At 46.3% G+C, this 15,146-nt stretch overlaps 1 protein-coding gene and 1 non-coding gene across 6 annotated transcripts in view; one reads left to right on the top strand and one right to left on the bottom strand.

Annotated features, from left to right (window-relative positions):
* Positions 1 to 1,255: 1,255 nt before the first annotated feature.
* Positions 1,256 to 1,386, bottom strand: LOC117088877. Its single transcript, XR_004439395.1, has one exon. It is a non-coding gene; the product is annotated as a small nucleolar RNA SNORA70 (small nucleolar RNA).
* Positions 1,387 to 2,474: 1,088 nt separating this feature from the next.
* The window catches only part of TENT4B (terminal nucleotidyltransferase 4B), an 89,672-nt gene continuing 77,000 nt past the window's right edge, over positions 2,475 to 15,146 (top strand). For 2 of the 5 annotated variants that reach the window (XM_033218345.1, XM_033218348.1), the window contains exons 1-2: positions 2,475 to 2,590; positions 3,307 to 3,825. In XM_033218345.1, the coding sequence (XP_033074236.1) occupies positions 2,511 to 2,590; positions 3,307 to 3,825 (599 nt within the window). In that variant the 5' untranslated portion in view covers positions 2,475 to 2,510. Of the gene's footprint in view, positions 2,591 to 2,872; positions 3,826 to 15,146 lie in introns of those variants that run through there. The other 3 variants (XM_033218347.1, XM_033218346.1, XM_033218344.1) reach the window with 3 other exon arrangements.

Consider the following 15,146-nt stretch of genomic DNA (forward strand, 5'->3'; position numbering starts at 1 on the left):
AGATGGAATCTCACTGTGCCACCCAGGCTGGAGTGCAATGGTGCGATCTCGGCTCACCAAAAGCTCTGCCTCCCAGGTTCAAGCGATTCTCCTGCCTCAGCCTCCCAAGTAGCTGGGATTACAGGCATGTGCCACCAAGCCCGGCTAATTTTTTCTATTTTTAGTAGAGATGGGGTTTCACCACGTTGGCCAGGCTGGTCTCGGGAACTCCTGACCTTGTGATCTGCCTGCCTCGGCCTCCCAAAATGTTGGGATTACAGGTGTGAACCACCTCGCCCGGCTGGAGATTGAATTTTTAAAACAAATATGAGGTCATCAAACAAAATTTATTTCTACACAATGTTTTGTTTTTGTCAGTGTGAGTAACATAAAAAATACTGCTAGTTATTTTCCTGGTTATGTAATAATTAGTATATAGCAAATTTCATTCAGGGAAAACTTTTTTTTTTTTTTTGAGACAGAGTCTTGCTCTGTCACCCAGGCTGGATTGCAATGGTGAGCTCTCGGCTCACCACAACCTCCACCCCCCGGGTTAAAGTGATTCTCTGCCTCAGTCTCCTGAGTAGCTGGGATTACAGGCATGCACTACCACACCTGGCTAATTTTGTATTTTTAGTACAGATGGGGTTTCTCCATGTTGGTCAGGCTGGTCTTGAACTCCCGACCTCAGGTGATCTGCCCACCTTGGCTTCCCAAAACGCTGGGATTACAGGCATGAGCAACCGCCCCCAGACAGAGAAAACTTTTAATACTGATTTCTAGTAATGTAACAGCAACAATATAATAGAATGAACAAAATTCCGAAGGGTTTTTTGTTTGTTTGCTTGTTTTTGGTGGACAGGGAGTAGGATTTATTGGTGAGTATCAAGAGGGGGCAGCACAGTGGAAGCCCTCACGAGGGCAGGGCACGCCACTTGTCCAGAGGGCAATGATGGGGATGTAGTTGACCCCACAGTCATCTGCGATGAGTCGCTTCTCAGCCACCATGTCTTCAAATTCATCCACATTGAACTTGGTGAAGCCCCATTTCTTTGAGATGTGGATCTTCTGGCAGCCAGGGAACTTGAACTTGGCCCTGCGCAGGGCCTCAATCACATGCTCCTTGTTCTACAGCTTGTTGCAGATGGACATGATAACTTGGCCAATGTGAACCCTGGCCACAGTGCTCTGGAGCTTTCCAAAGGCACCTCGAATGCCTAACTGGAGCCTATGCTGGCGTAGTGCAAGATCAGAGACATGAACAAACATCTGAAAGGACTGTCTCCACGGTCCCTTAGAGCAGCCCATACAAGAAACAGGCTGCATGCACTACCAAGGAAGCTGTTGTTTGCAGCTGAAGAGTCTTTGTGTGTTTTCCGTATTTATGGTCATGCTATTTATTCTCTTATCAAAAAAAAAAAAAAAAAAAGGTAAGGTCAGGCGTAGTGGCTCACCCCCTTGTAATCCCAGCAGTTTTGGAGTCCGAGGTGGGAGGATCGCTTAAGTCCAGGAGTTCCAGACCAGTCTGGGCAACGCAGAGACTTTGTCTCTATGCCTTGTTGACGCGTGCCTGTAGTCTTAGCTACTCGGAGGCTGAGGCAAGAGGATAGCTTGAACCCAAGAGGCCGAGCCTGCAGTGAGCTGTGAAAAAGTCACTGAACTCCAGATGACAGAGCAAGAGTTAGTCTCCAAAGAAAGAAAAAGGTAGAGCAATACTTAGTTCTTTCATAGTTTTCCATTATTTGTCATTAAAAAAACAGAAGGCCATTATCAGCCAACAGGGACTTGTTCTGGACTTTAGATCAACCTTAACCGGCCCACAGAGAAGCTGTTCACTTACTTTTTGTCTCTTGACTTAAAATACTTAACATTCCCCTTTCCTTGTCTTTTTAACCACAGAGATTTGAAAGACATGCAAATAACGACCCAGTGGACAATCTTTGCTGATGCTAAATCTTCATTTTAGCCTTAAAAGGTTGTGGGTTTTCTTAAAATTTAATGCTGAACTCAGAAGAGCTTTCTAAGGCTGTTGGTGCACCTTAGGGCAGGAGAGTGTCTTTGCTACGCCGCGCAGGAGTGTGTCTGCTTCTCTGTGCATCTACACGTGTTTGCGTGTCCGTGTAAAGTGGATTGAGTGTGTGGCTGTGGCTTTCAGCCCTTGGCTCACACTCTCAGTCTTAGTGGCCTCTCCCAGGGCTATGCATGGGGTGCAGGTTTCTGTGGCCTCGGGCCGGGATGAGGGGTCCCCCACCCCGGCCAGTGCGCAGCAGGGCGGGGCGCAAGTAGCTGTGCAGGGTCTCGCGCAGCCCGCCCCGGGGCACGCGCTCGGGCGGGGGGCGTGTCCCCACCCCACCAGAAATAGTGTTATAGGCTGTTTTTTTAAAAAGAAAGTGTTTTAGAAAGCAGGCAGAAGCCGAGACGTCAGGGGGAGTTGGGAGGGCCCGGGGTCCAGCGGCCACAGGGATGGGAGGAGCGAGGGGCGGGGCGGCACCTCCCACAACGCGCTCCCTGCGGGGCGGGCGGCGACCTCCATGCGGTCTCGTCCAGTCTCAGCGCCCGTGAAGCCCAGGCAGAGGAGCCGCGCGCGCGTCAGAGGCCCCTGGACGCCCAGGTACGTGGACCCCTCCGCAGATGGCGCAGGGACGGTTGGGCCGGGCGGTTGCGGCCCCGTAGCGCCGCGGCCTCTGTGAGGAACGGCGCGGCCTCCGGGGCTGCTGTGCGGCGCGGCGGGGGCGGGGCGAGCGCGAGAGGGCGGGGCGGGGCTGGGGGCGGGGCGGGTTGGGGGGGGGGGGGGCCGAGCGAGCGGGGCGGAGCCGGCAGAGGCCCCGCCCCGACCCGGAGCAGCGAGGACGCTACGGAGCAGGCGCGTCTCGCCGCCGCCGCTGCCGCCGCCGCCGCTCGCCCTTCCGTGGAGCCGCCGCCGCCGCCGCCGCCATTTGCACGGGGACCCCAGTGACAGGGGCTCGGCGGAGGGGCGGAGGGAGGGGGGGAGGGCCCGCGGAGCCCCCGAGGGCGGGAGCGACGCCGCCGGCGCCGGCCCGGCTCCCTGCGCGACCGCGCCGCCGGTGGCGGGCCCCGAGCAGCAGCAGCAGCAGCGGCGGCAGCAGCAGCAGCCGAGGCCGGGCGTGCGCCTGAGGCGGCGGCGGCGGCGGCGGCCCTGCAGGCGGCCAGGAGGGGCGGGGGCAGCGGCCGCCGCCGTTTGATGGATCCGAGGATCGCCTGGTTCCAGCCAGAGCAGCTCGGACCGTCCAACAGTCTGTGGATGCAGATCTGGGAGACGACCCAGGGGCTGAGGAACCTCTACTTCAACCACCACTGTCACAGCAGCGGCGGCGCGAGCGGCGGCGGCGGCGGCGGCAGCAGCAGCAGCACGGCCACCGGCGGGAGCGGCAGCAGCACGGGCAGCCCCGGCGGCGCGGCCTCGGCCCCGGCCCCGGCCCCGGCCCCGGCCGGCATGTACCGCTCCGGGGAGCGCCTGCTGGGCAGCCACGCGCTGCCCGCGGAGCAGCGGGACTTCCTGCCCCTAGAGACGACCAACAACAACAACAACCACCACCAGCCCGGGGCCTGGGCCCGCCGGGCGGGCTCCTCGGCGTCCTCGTCCCCCTCGGCGTCCTCGTCCCCGCACCCTTCGGCCGCCGTCCCCGCCGCCGATCCCGCCGACTCGGCCTCAGGCAGCAGCAACAAGAGGAAGCGCGACAACAAGGCCAGCACGTATGGACTCAACTACAGCCTGCTGCAGCCCAGCGGAGGGCGGGCCGCGGGGGGCGGCCGAGCAGACGGCGGCGGGGTCGTGTACAGCGGTACCCCGTGGAAACGGAGGAACTACAACCAGGGAGTCGTAGGGTGAGTGCTGGCCCTGCGGCCCGATGGCCTGGGAGGTGCGAAAGCGCAGCCAGGCACACGCCCACAGTTGGGGGTTGTGAGGGTCTGGGAGTGACCACCCCCACGGCCTGCCTTTGCTTCTGGTGCACGGGGGTGCTGCTGGCCATCCCCACCCCCCTAGTCGTCCACACCTTTCCCCAGCCTCCTTAACCGTCGCCACCCTCCGCTCTCCTGTCCTCCCTTAGTCGTCCACACCTTCCTCCCCTCCCTCTTAACCGTCCACACCTTCCCCTGGTTCCCGCTTTATCCATTCACTCTCCTCCCATCCCCCTTAGTCAAACACATCTACCCCTGACCACCACCCCGCCTCCAGCCCTCCACACCTTTTTCCCCGTCATCACAACTCAAGATGAGACCGCTTAGCATGGGCATATCATTCATTCCCTGAGAACATTGGTGTGTGAGTGTTTTTTGATGGTGCAGGACCCGGAGGTGCTTTCCTTGCCAAGAATAGAAACATCCAGAATGCTCCTCCCCCTCCCCCAGTCCCAGACAGCAGTCATGTCAGCCCTGTAAGGCATTGCCTGCTCTTGACCCTTTGGCCCATCTTTTTATTTTTTAAAAATTCGCATATCACAGATGCCCTGTCTGTGGAGAGGGTGGCGTGGGATGGGTGACCGCTAAGTTTAGGCTGGCGAAGGTGGTGAGCTCTTCTGAGGCCCTGATAGAACTTTCCAGGAGTTCATGGTCCGCGGCTCCAGCTTCTCACTGTAAAGTTGTCATCCTGGCAGAGGCAGCCAATGCTTTTCTTTCTAGGGGGTAGAGATTTATGCTAATCAGTGAATATTGCACCACTAGTGACTTTCTGTTTAAAGTTCAGCTGTTAGAAAATGGAATCTTACCTGACCCCTAGTGAATTATGTACATAAGCAGGGAATGTTTCCAGCTAGATCACCCTTCAGAAGAATCCCTGTGTTGGAATAGGTTACTGAGTCTTACTTGTTTTGCAAAACAAAGCTTTTGGGTCTCGTGTGTGTGTGTGTGTGTGTGTGTGTGTGTGTGTGTGTGTGTGTATGTGTGTGTGTGTGTTTAGCTTGAGTATGGATAACGGGCTTTCAAATTGCTTTTCATTTTTCAGATTCTGTTTTACATTGAGGGCTTTGGCATGCAAATGAAATCACCAATTAGCAATCCCATGTGAACCTTTTCCTGGATTTATTCATTCAGATCTGTCCTGCTTTGGCTGAGAGAGAGAGTTCTGTGTACCTTTTTGAAGGTCTAGATAAAATGAGTTGGTGGGTTCCATCTGCTTCCAGTGGGCTGATGTCTGCTCTATGCTACTATTACAACTCCCACCTTTTGTGGAAAATGCAATCAAGCGTTTTAGGACTGGTGCTGTGGTACATGTCAAACCTGTCCTCACATTCCAGAAAGGGAACCCTTTTAGGATTGAGTCCTCTGTTGCTAAGCTTCAAGGGCGCTCTCCATGGTCATCACGTTTTATTAAAGGCTTGTGGTTCCATCCTGTTAGCATTTCCAAGTCTAAGCGTAAACCTGTGGTTTAGTGACAAGCAAATTGATGTTGAGGGTTTCTGGTAGTTTCATTTCACAGGAGTAAGCTCCAGTTAAGTAATCACTGTCAACGAAAACCTTAAAGTTCCTTAATTGCATTTTACTGAAGCCTCTTTGCATGTGTCTAGCAAAAGATACAAGTCCAAGATGCTTAATTTTTTTTGATAAATTAGAAATTGTCCTTTCCTCTGCTTGCTATTTAATGCAGAAGATACTCTAAAAGGTTCATATTTGTACCTAGTAGAAGCAAGATGTTCTTGTTCCTGATTCAAATATATTGCCCTCAAAGGGATTAGGAGAGGAATTTTCATTTCTCAGAGGGATTACTGTTTTAAAACTGATTGTAAACCTCTTTAAAAACTGCCTATCACTTCACCAGATTTTCCATTCTTTTGTCTCCTCCCTTAGAGGATGTCAGCAGTTAAATTTTTTTAAAAAATTGAAAAAAGAATTTCAATTCTGAGACCTCCTAGTTTCAAAAAAATACATTAAACAATTCCCAGGAGTGTTAAGAGTGTCTGGGGTGCTTAGAAATTCTTGCTTTGATTCATGTATCCTGAATTTTTTTTTTTTTTTTTTTTTGAGATGAAGTTTCACTCTTGTTGCCCAGGGTGGAGTGCAGTAGCACAATCTCAGCTCACCGCAACCTCTGCCTCCCAGGTTCAAGTGATTCTGCTGCCTCAGCCTCCTGAGTAGCTAGGATTACAGGTGCTTGCCACCACGCCTGGCTACTTTTTTGTTTGTAGTAGAGATGAGGTTTCTCCATGTTGGTCAGGCTGGTCTCGAACTCCCGATCTCAGGTGATCTGCCCGCCTTGGCCTCCCAGAGTACTGGGATTACAGGCATAAGCCACCATGCCGGCCTCATTATCCTGATTTCTTTTTTTTTCTTTTTTTCTTTTTTTTTTTTTTGAGACTGGGTCTCACTGTGCTGCCTAGGCTGGAGTGGAGTGATGTGATCATAGCTCATGGTATCCTCTAACTCTTGGGCTCAAGTGATCCTCCTGCCTCAGCTTCCTGGAGTAGCTGGGACTACAGGCACGTGTCACCACACCTGCCTAATTTTTTTATTTTTACTTTTTGTAGAGATGAGGCCTCCATTTGTTGCCCAGGCTGGTCTTCAACTGGCCTCAAGCTCCCGCCTTGGCCTCACAGAGTGCTGGGATTATAGGCATGAGCCACCATTCTCGCCAGTATCCTTATTTCTTAACTTAAGGAAATTTTTCTGTTTTTGATACAGGTATTTAAAAATATCTGAATTCAGAGTGCACCTCGATGTTTTGCTGTTCTGAGATTAAATATACTAAAACTATTACCATTGTTGTCTGAATTCTTAAGATGTGACTGATAGTTAGCTAATAGGTTAACACATTGTGTTGGTTCTTGGCCTCTGAACTGATAGTCCAGATAGGGAGAGGACACCAGAAAGCATGTGAAAAATGGACTAGAACTATGGGACAGCTATATAGTCTCTCGCAGCTGTCTTTTGTGTTCTCTGCTTCAACCAAACTGGTTGACTTATTTAGAATTCTGACCTCTTGCATTGCCTAAGTCCTTGATGTTTTTGGTTTCTTCTCTGAACTCTCAAAGGTACTCACTTCATGCTCTTGGTATAGCCCACTTATGTTTAACTTTCCTTTTATTACGTCTTCCCTCTTACACATGACATGGACATTTCTTTTAATATGTAGAGTAAGATAATGGATTTCATCTAAAGTCTTCAAAATAAAACTCTTGGGCTCACCATTTCAGATTTCTTCATGTATCTACAGACCAGGGATTTTGTCTGCTTTTAAAAAAAATTTTATATTTTTTATTATTTTTAAATTTTAATTTAATTTTATGGAGACAGGGTCTTGCTCTCTTGCCCAGGCTGGAGTGCAGTGGTGTGATCTTGACTCACTGAAACCTTTGCCTGGGCTCAACCCGTCCACATGCCTTGGCCCCCCAGAGTGCTGGGATTACAGGTGTGAGCCACTGTGCCTGGCCTAAATTTATTTAAAAAAATTTTTTTGAGACAGGGTCTTGCTCTGTAGCTCAGGCTGGAGTGCAGTGGCATAATCATGGGTCACAGCAGCCTTGGCCTCCCAAGCTGAAGTGATCTTCCCACCTCAGCCTCCTGAGTAGTTGGGATTACAGGTGAGTGCCACCACACCTGGCTCATTTTGGTATTTTTTGTAAAGATGGGGTCTTGCCATGTTGCCCATGCAGGTCTCCAACTCCTGGCCCAAGTGATCCTCCCACCTCACCCTCGCAAAATGTTGGGGTTACAGGTGTGAGCCGCTGTGCCTGGCCTTATTTATTTATTTAATTATGAATGAATGAATGAGAGGGAGTCTTGCTCTCTCGCCCAGGCTGCAGTGCAGTGGCACAATCTTGGCTCACTGCAACCTCTGCCTCCCAGGTTCAAGCAGTTCTCCTGCCTCAGCCTCCTGAGTAACTGGGATTATAGGCACCTGCCACCATGCCCAGCTAATTTTTGTATTTTTAGTGGAGATGGGGGTCTCACCATGTTGGCCAGACTGGTTTTGAACTTCTGACCTGCCCACCTCGGCTTCTCAAAGTGTCAGGATTACAGGCATGAGCCACCGCGCCTGGCCTGGCCTTTTATGTTTTAAGTTGCTTCCACTGATTCTCTTTCTTGGGCTTTGCTGCCCTCCAAGACTGGCTATGATGTAGGATGCTGTCCACCTGCTGCTGCTTGTCCATGAAAATAAGCCATAAACCCTTTTATTTGGAAAGACTTAGTTGTTGATTGCTATGGAGAAAGAGGGGATGGCAAGAAGTAGCAAATACAGAGGATTTGCAGAACTTGGTCTTGAGCCCTGGATCCAGAAACTTCTTGTGGAAGGTGCTTGGTGTTTGTCCAAGCTCATGAGGATAGGTTTCTGTTGGCTGTACTGCCAGATCTGTAGATGCTTTTTTAAGGCTTGGATGACTTGTTCAAAACAATGTTTTGGAGTACAAATTTGGCTTGGGGACATCAAGACCTTGTTGGGAAACTTGGGTTTAAGGTATAATTTCTGAAACTAGGATGGTGGGAATGGGGATGTGAAGGGAGAATGAATGTGAGAGGCATTACAGGGTAAGGATGGAGAGGATTCAGATTCGTTAAGTGGATTTAATAATCACACTGTAGCTTTGAACTTGAGTGACCGGGGAAATGTTTGTGGTGTTTTTGGAAATAAGGGCCAGAAGGACTATTTGTTTGGGGAAGAAGATAGTAGGGGGATGTATAGGTAGACCCACTAGTGGGGAGCTGAGATTTGGAGGGCCGAGATGTAGTGCTCTTCACTGCTGTAGGGCAGTATTGTCCTATATGTGCCATCCTCTACTGCCCGTTTTTCACCATATCGTAGTAAGCCCAAGATGTTCATGTCTTTCTTCAGCACTGCATTAAGGCTTATCTCTGCTTGCTTCTTTCTTTCTGTTTTTTTTTTTTTTTTTTTAAGATGGAGTTTTGCTTTTGGTGCCCAGGTTGGAGTGCAATGGTGCGATCTTAGCTCACCGCAACCTCTGCCTCCGGTTTCAAGCGATTCCCCTGCCTCAGCCTCCCAGAGTAGCTGGGATTACGGGCATGCGCCACCATGCCCAACTAATTTTGTATCTTTGGTAGAGATAGGGTTTCTCCATGTTGGTCAGGCTGGTCTCAAATTCCTGATGTCAGGTGATCTACCCGACTCGGCTGCCCGAAGTGCTGGGATTACAGGCATGAGCTTATTTCTGCACAGTATTATCAGTGAGATTGGTATTACTGCTGGGCTCCAAAGCAATCAGACATAGTAAAGTAGACTGAATATGAAATAATTTGGAGGCTTTGTTCCAAATGATTTGTGCTCTGTTTAATTTCTGCGCATTTGCAAATATAGCCCACAGTAATTCTTAGTGAACTGGAACCTTCAGGTTATTGCATTTTACTGAGTTGGGTACTGAAATATGCTTTTAAGAAGACGTTAGGTTTTCTATAGTGTAGATTGTACACTAACAATATAATTCATATTTAAGAATGTCTCAAAATTTAGTATGCTGTGTTCAACTAACTTAACTTTATTTGTTTTGTTTGTTTGTTTGTTTTTTTCTTTGAGACGGAGTCTTGCTGTGCCACCCAGGCTGGAGTGCAGTGGCATGATCTTGACTTACTGCAACTTCAACACTCCTGGGTTCAAGTGATTCTCCTGCCTCAGCCTCCTGAGTAGCTGGGATTACAGGCACCCGCCACCACACCAGCTAATTTTTGTATTTTTAGTAGAGACGAGGTTTTGCCACTTTGGCCAGGCGGTCTCAGACTCCTGAGTCAAATGATCTGCCCGCCTTGGCCTCCCACAGGGCTGGGATTACAGACATGAGCCACTGCGCCCGGCCACTAACTTAACTTTCATTCCACAGCTTCCATCTTTTATCCAAAATCTGTGATCAGTGAACACTGTCACCATTAACCATTGACATTTCAGTGTTTGGACTCTTTTTTTTTTTTTTTTTTTTTAAGATGGAGTTTTGCTTTTGGTGCCCAGGTTGGAGTGCAATGGTGCGATCTTAGCTCACCGCAACCTCTGCCTCCGGTTTCAAGCGATTCCCCTGCCTCAGCCTCCCAGAGTAGCTGGGATTACGGGCATGCGCCACCATGCCCAACTAATTTTGTATCTTTGGTAGAGATAGGGTTTCTCCATGTTGGTCAGGCTGGTCTCAAATTCCTGATGTCAGGTGATCTACCCGACTCGGCTGCCCGAAGTGCTGGGATTACAGGCATGAGCTTATTTCTGCACAGTATTATCAGTGAGATTGGTATTACTGCTGGGCTCCAAAGCAATCAGACATAGTAAAGTAGACTGAATATGAAATAATTTGGAGGCTTTGTTCCAAATGATTTGTGCTCTGTTTAATTTCTGCGCATTTGCAAATATAGCCCACAGTAATTCTTAGTGAACTGGAACCTTCAGGTTATTGCATTTTACTGAGTTGGGTACTGAAATATGCTTTTAAGAAGACGTTAGGTTTTCTATAGTGTAGATTGTACACTAACAATATAATTCATATTTAAGAATGTCTCAAAATTTAGTATGCTGTGTTCAACTAACTTAACTTTATTTGTTTTGTTTGTTTGTTTGTTTTTTTTTTCTTTGAGACGGAGTCTTGCTGTGCCACCCAGGCTGGAGTGCAGTGGCATGATCTTGACTTACTGCAACTTCAACACTCCTGGGTTCAAGTGATTCTCCTGCCTCAGCCTCCTGAGTAGCTGGGATTACAGGCACCCGCCACCACACCAGCTAATTTTTGTATTTTTAGTAGAGACGAGGTTTTGCCACTTTGGCCAGGCGGTCTCAGACTCCTGAGTCAAATGATCTGCCCGCCTTGGCCTCCCACAGGGCTGGGATTACAGACATGAGCCACTGCGCCCGGCCACTAACTTAACTTTCATTCCACAGCTTCCATCTTTTATCCAAAATCTGTGATCAGTGAACACTGTCACCATTAACCATTGACATTTCAGTGTTTGGACTCTTTTTTTTTTCTTTTCCCCCTTTGTCTTTGTGGACTCTTTTTTAACACTCGTAAAGTTTTAACTATTGAAAAGCAAAAAGAAACAGTGAGTGACTTTTTGGAATCTGTCTACCCAGTGCTCACACAAAAGGCTTACTACATTACAGGAAAGATAGGATGGGAAAGGGATACTAGAAAATTCTAAGTCAGGGACGGGGGTGTGTATTAGAAAAATTCTGATCCTGGCATGCCAGATGGCCTTACATCTCAACTTCTTCTGTGAAATTCCTGCCAACAAATCATAGTGTTGAAAGTACAGAAGGGTCCATGGGAACAGAATTTAAGGGCTCCCTTGGTGATACTGAACTGATCAGGTGGTTCTCACTTGTTCTCAGATAACCTGCCTACTGAATATCACAGGAAGGGTATAGACATCATGGCTATGGTTAGATATTCTTGCACCTGCTGAAGCTGAGAAAATTAAAGTCATTTTTTTTTTCTGTGGAAAGTAGAAAATCAAGCTTTTATATGATTTCACACAGCTTTCTATTCTCTCTTCTGTTGACTCTGTTAAGAGTAACATTTAGTGGTGGAAACTATTTCAGGATCACACCCACAACACTAGAGACTGTATTAATCACTCACACACACATAGGTATAGAGTAATCTTGAAGGGGCTGTAGGCCAAAGATAATGCTTTTTTGAAGAATTAGAGACTAGTTACCAGCACCTGGTATTTGCTGTTTCCTACAGACCTGACTGGACAGCTTAGAGTCTGCTGAGGAATTCAGAGGATGGCCAGTAGAATGTTCTTTCCACCCCAGAATATTTGGTAGGGACTCAGCTGCTGTGGAATGCCAAAAAGACTTTAAGTTTCTTTCACTATTCTTAAGGTTACATGTAATTGTTTTTTGTAAGAGATTATATATATTCAAGTTGAGGATGGCTTTGAGCTAGTCTTTTCCTTAATTTGGAACCACACAGCAGATGATACATTTATTTCCATCTGATAAGTTACTTGATGATGTAAAAGACATTTGAGTTAAAGATTTTTGGGGAAAAAGCTGAATGTTGAGCCATTTATGTTGTGTACTGGTTCCCTATTCACTTAGATAATTTTAAGTCTGAAAACAATCTTATCATATGCACAAGAGATTTCATGTAGTATTTGGTAATTAAATTGAGGAATTCTAGCTCAAGTCATGCTTTTTGCTGAAATGGGTGTATATATTTAGTGCAGAAACCTGTGTTTTCAAAAAAAAAATTAATGTAATAAAAGTTTCAACAAAATGGAAGCCTTTATAACCATGTTTCAAATGCTATGCTAAACCTTTTCCATTTGTTATTATATTAACCTCCTCATACATAGCCCTACTATTTTTTTTTTAACTTTCTATTTTGAAATAATTGTAGATTTATAGGGAGTTGTGAAAAATAGTACGGAGTCCATGTTCCCTTCACCAAGTTTCACCTAGTGGTAATAGCTCACATAACTATAGTTTAATGTCAAGAACCAGGAAATTATCATTGTTACAATCCATGAGGCTTTTTTATTTTTATTTGTATTTTTCTTTTTCTTTTGAGGCGGAGTCTCTCTCTGTCCCCCGGACTGGAGTGCAGTGGCCAGATCTCAGCTCACTGCAAGCTCCGCCTCCCGGGTTCATGCCATTCTCCTGCCTCAGCCTCCCGAGTAGCTGGGACTACAGGCGCCCGCCACCTCGCCCAGCTAGTTTTTGTATTTTTAGTAGAGACGGGGTTTCACCGTGTTAGCCAGGATGGTCTCGATCTCCTGACCTCGTGATCCGCCCGTCTCGGCCTCCCAAAGTGCTGGGATTACAGGCTTGAGCCACCGCGCCCGGCCCCATGAGGCTTTTTTAGATTTCACCAGTTTCACATGTATTTGTGTGTGTGTGTGTATATAATAGTATGCAATTTTATCATGTGTAAATCTGGATAGCCACTCTAACAGTCTATAGTTCTATATGCAGAACTACTCCATCACCTCAGGGCTCCCCGTGCTACCGCTTTGTAGCCGCATGCACCCTTCCAGCAACCACTAATCTGTTCTGCATCTCTGTAATTTTGCCATTTTGAGAATGTTATATAAATGGAATCATACAGAATGTAACTTTGGCTTTTTTCTTTTACCATAATTCCTTTGAGAGCCATCCAAATTGCTGCATGCATCAGTAGTTCATTTCTTTTTACTATTGAGTAGTAGTCCATAGTATGGCTGAACCACACAATTTGTTTAACCATTTACTTGTTGAAGGACATACCAGAAGGGTGGTTTCCAGTTTTTTGACTATTACAGATAAAACTGCTATAAACATTCATGTATATAAATATTTTTATATGAATTAAAGTTTTCATTTTGAGGGAATAAATGCCCAAATGTTTGGATCATATGGTAAGTGCATGTTTGGTTTTTAGAGAAACTGCTGAACTATTTGTTTTCTAGAATGACTATATCCTCTTATATTCCTATCAACAACGTATGAGATATCCAGTTTCTCTGCATCCTGGCTAGCATTTAGTGTCACCACTTTTTTATTTGAGCAGTTCTAATATGTGTAGTAATAGCCTGTTTTGCGTTATATTAATCAATAAAAATAGCCTCATCTAATTTTAACTTTTTTATTTTTTATTTTTTATTTTTTTATTTTATTTTATTTTTTTTTGAGACGGAGTCTCGCTCTGTCGCTCAGGCTGGAGTGCAGTGGCCGAATCTCAGCTTACTGCAAGCTCCGCCTCCCGGGTTTACACCATTCTCCTGTCTCAGCCTCCTGAGTAGCTGGGACTACAAGCGCCCGCCACCTCGCCCGGCTAGTTTTTTATATTTTTTAGTAGAGACGGGGTTTCATCGGGTTAGCCAGGATGGTCTCGATCTCCTGACCTTGTGATCCGCTCGTCTCGGCCTCCCAAAGTGCTGGGATTACAGGCTTGAGCCACCGCGCCCGGCCAACTTTTTTATTTTAAAACATCTTGGCAGTATTGAACTTTCTCAGTGAGAAATCTCTAAAATTGTGACTTGAAAGGCTTGAATTTTCAAGTTTTTCTTTGGTTTTACTCTTAGCAGTAACATTTTAACTTTTTTTGTCTTTGAAGTAATTTTCAGTGTTTCCTTTACATGTTGTTTTTTCTTAGAAACTAGTTATTAACATGAAGTAGATCTTTAGTCTCATTTTCTAAAAACATAAAAAAGTAAAACTGCAGGATTTATTTCAAAATTGAGAGTCCTGTCTTTTCATATGAGGATATTTTATAGTCTGTTGGCTTGGCTATATTTTAGAGAGTAAACCTGTGGCTAGTGGTTTGTTGGTGGTGGTGCTGGTGGTAAAGTTTTCTTACAGCATTTTTGTACCTGAATAATACCTTTAGACTCTATAGAATAGATACTTGATCTTCACATCTATCCTAGAATAAATTGTGACATCTAAACAGCTTTGTGACCTGAGAACTGGGATTTAGTGCCTTAGTTTTCCCTTACTGGCCCTTTGTAGTCACTGTTTTGATTTAGTCAAAGTAACCTAACTCTTAGCACTGTCAGGTATTGTACATTCCTGCCAAAGCAAGAATAATAATACATAGGATTGTGTTTTAATTCTATAATTAGGTGACTTTTAGCTAATTTCCAGGAACTTGGACTTAATACAGTACTAGTGATAAGGCTTGAAATTTTAGTGTCTTTGTTCTTTAAAGTTATTCACTCTTTAGTTTCGTGTTTGTTTGGAGTGTTTATACCACTGTCCCTAAATATAGCTGAAATAACGGAGGAAAACCCCTGTAATGTCACTACCAGGATATAATTTCTGTTAATAGTTTGATATAAAGATTTTTTGACTTTTTAATTTTTTTATGTATATATTTTATTTTTTTTCTTTCATCAATATGGACTCTTACTGTGGGCATAATTCTAATGTCTTTAAAGAGTTGGGTTTTGTTTATTTGTTTATTTTATTTTATAGAAATGGGGTCTCGCTGGGTGCGGTGGCTCATGCCTGTAATCCCAGTATTTTGGGAGGCCAAGGCAGGCGCATCACCTGAGGTCAGTGAGGTTGGTCACCAGGCTGACCAACATGGAGAAACCCCGTCTCTACCAAAAATACAAAATTAGCTGGGCGTGGTGACATGCGCCTGTAATTCCAGCTACTTGGGAGCCTGAGGCAGGAGAAATCACTTGAACCCAGGAGGTGGAGGTTGCAGTGAGCCAAGTTTGCACCATTGCACTCCAGCCTGGGCAACAAGAGTGAAACTTTGTCTCAAAAAAAAAAAAAAAAAAAAAGAAAGAAA

The sequence above is a fragment of the Trachypithecus francoisi genome, unplaced genomic scaffold, assembly GCF_009764315.1.
Source record: "Trachypithecus francoisi isolate TF-2019V2 unplaced genomic scaffold, Tfra_2.0 Lachesis_group10, whole genome shotgun sequence".
In the NCBI taxonomy this organism is placed as follows: Eukaryota; Metazoa; Chordata; class Mammalia; order Primates; family Cercopithecidae; genus Trachypithecus; species Trachypithecus francoisi.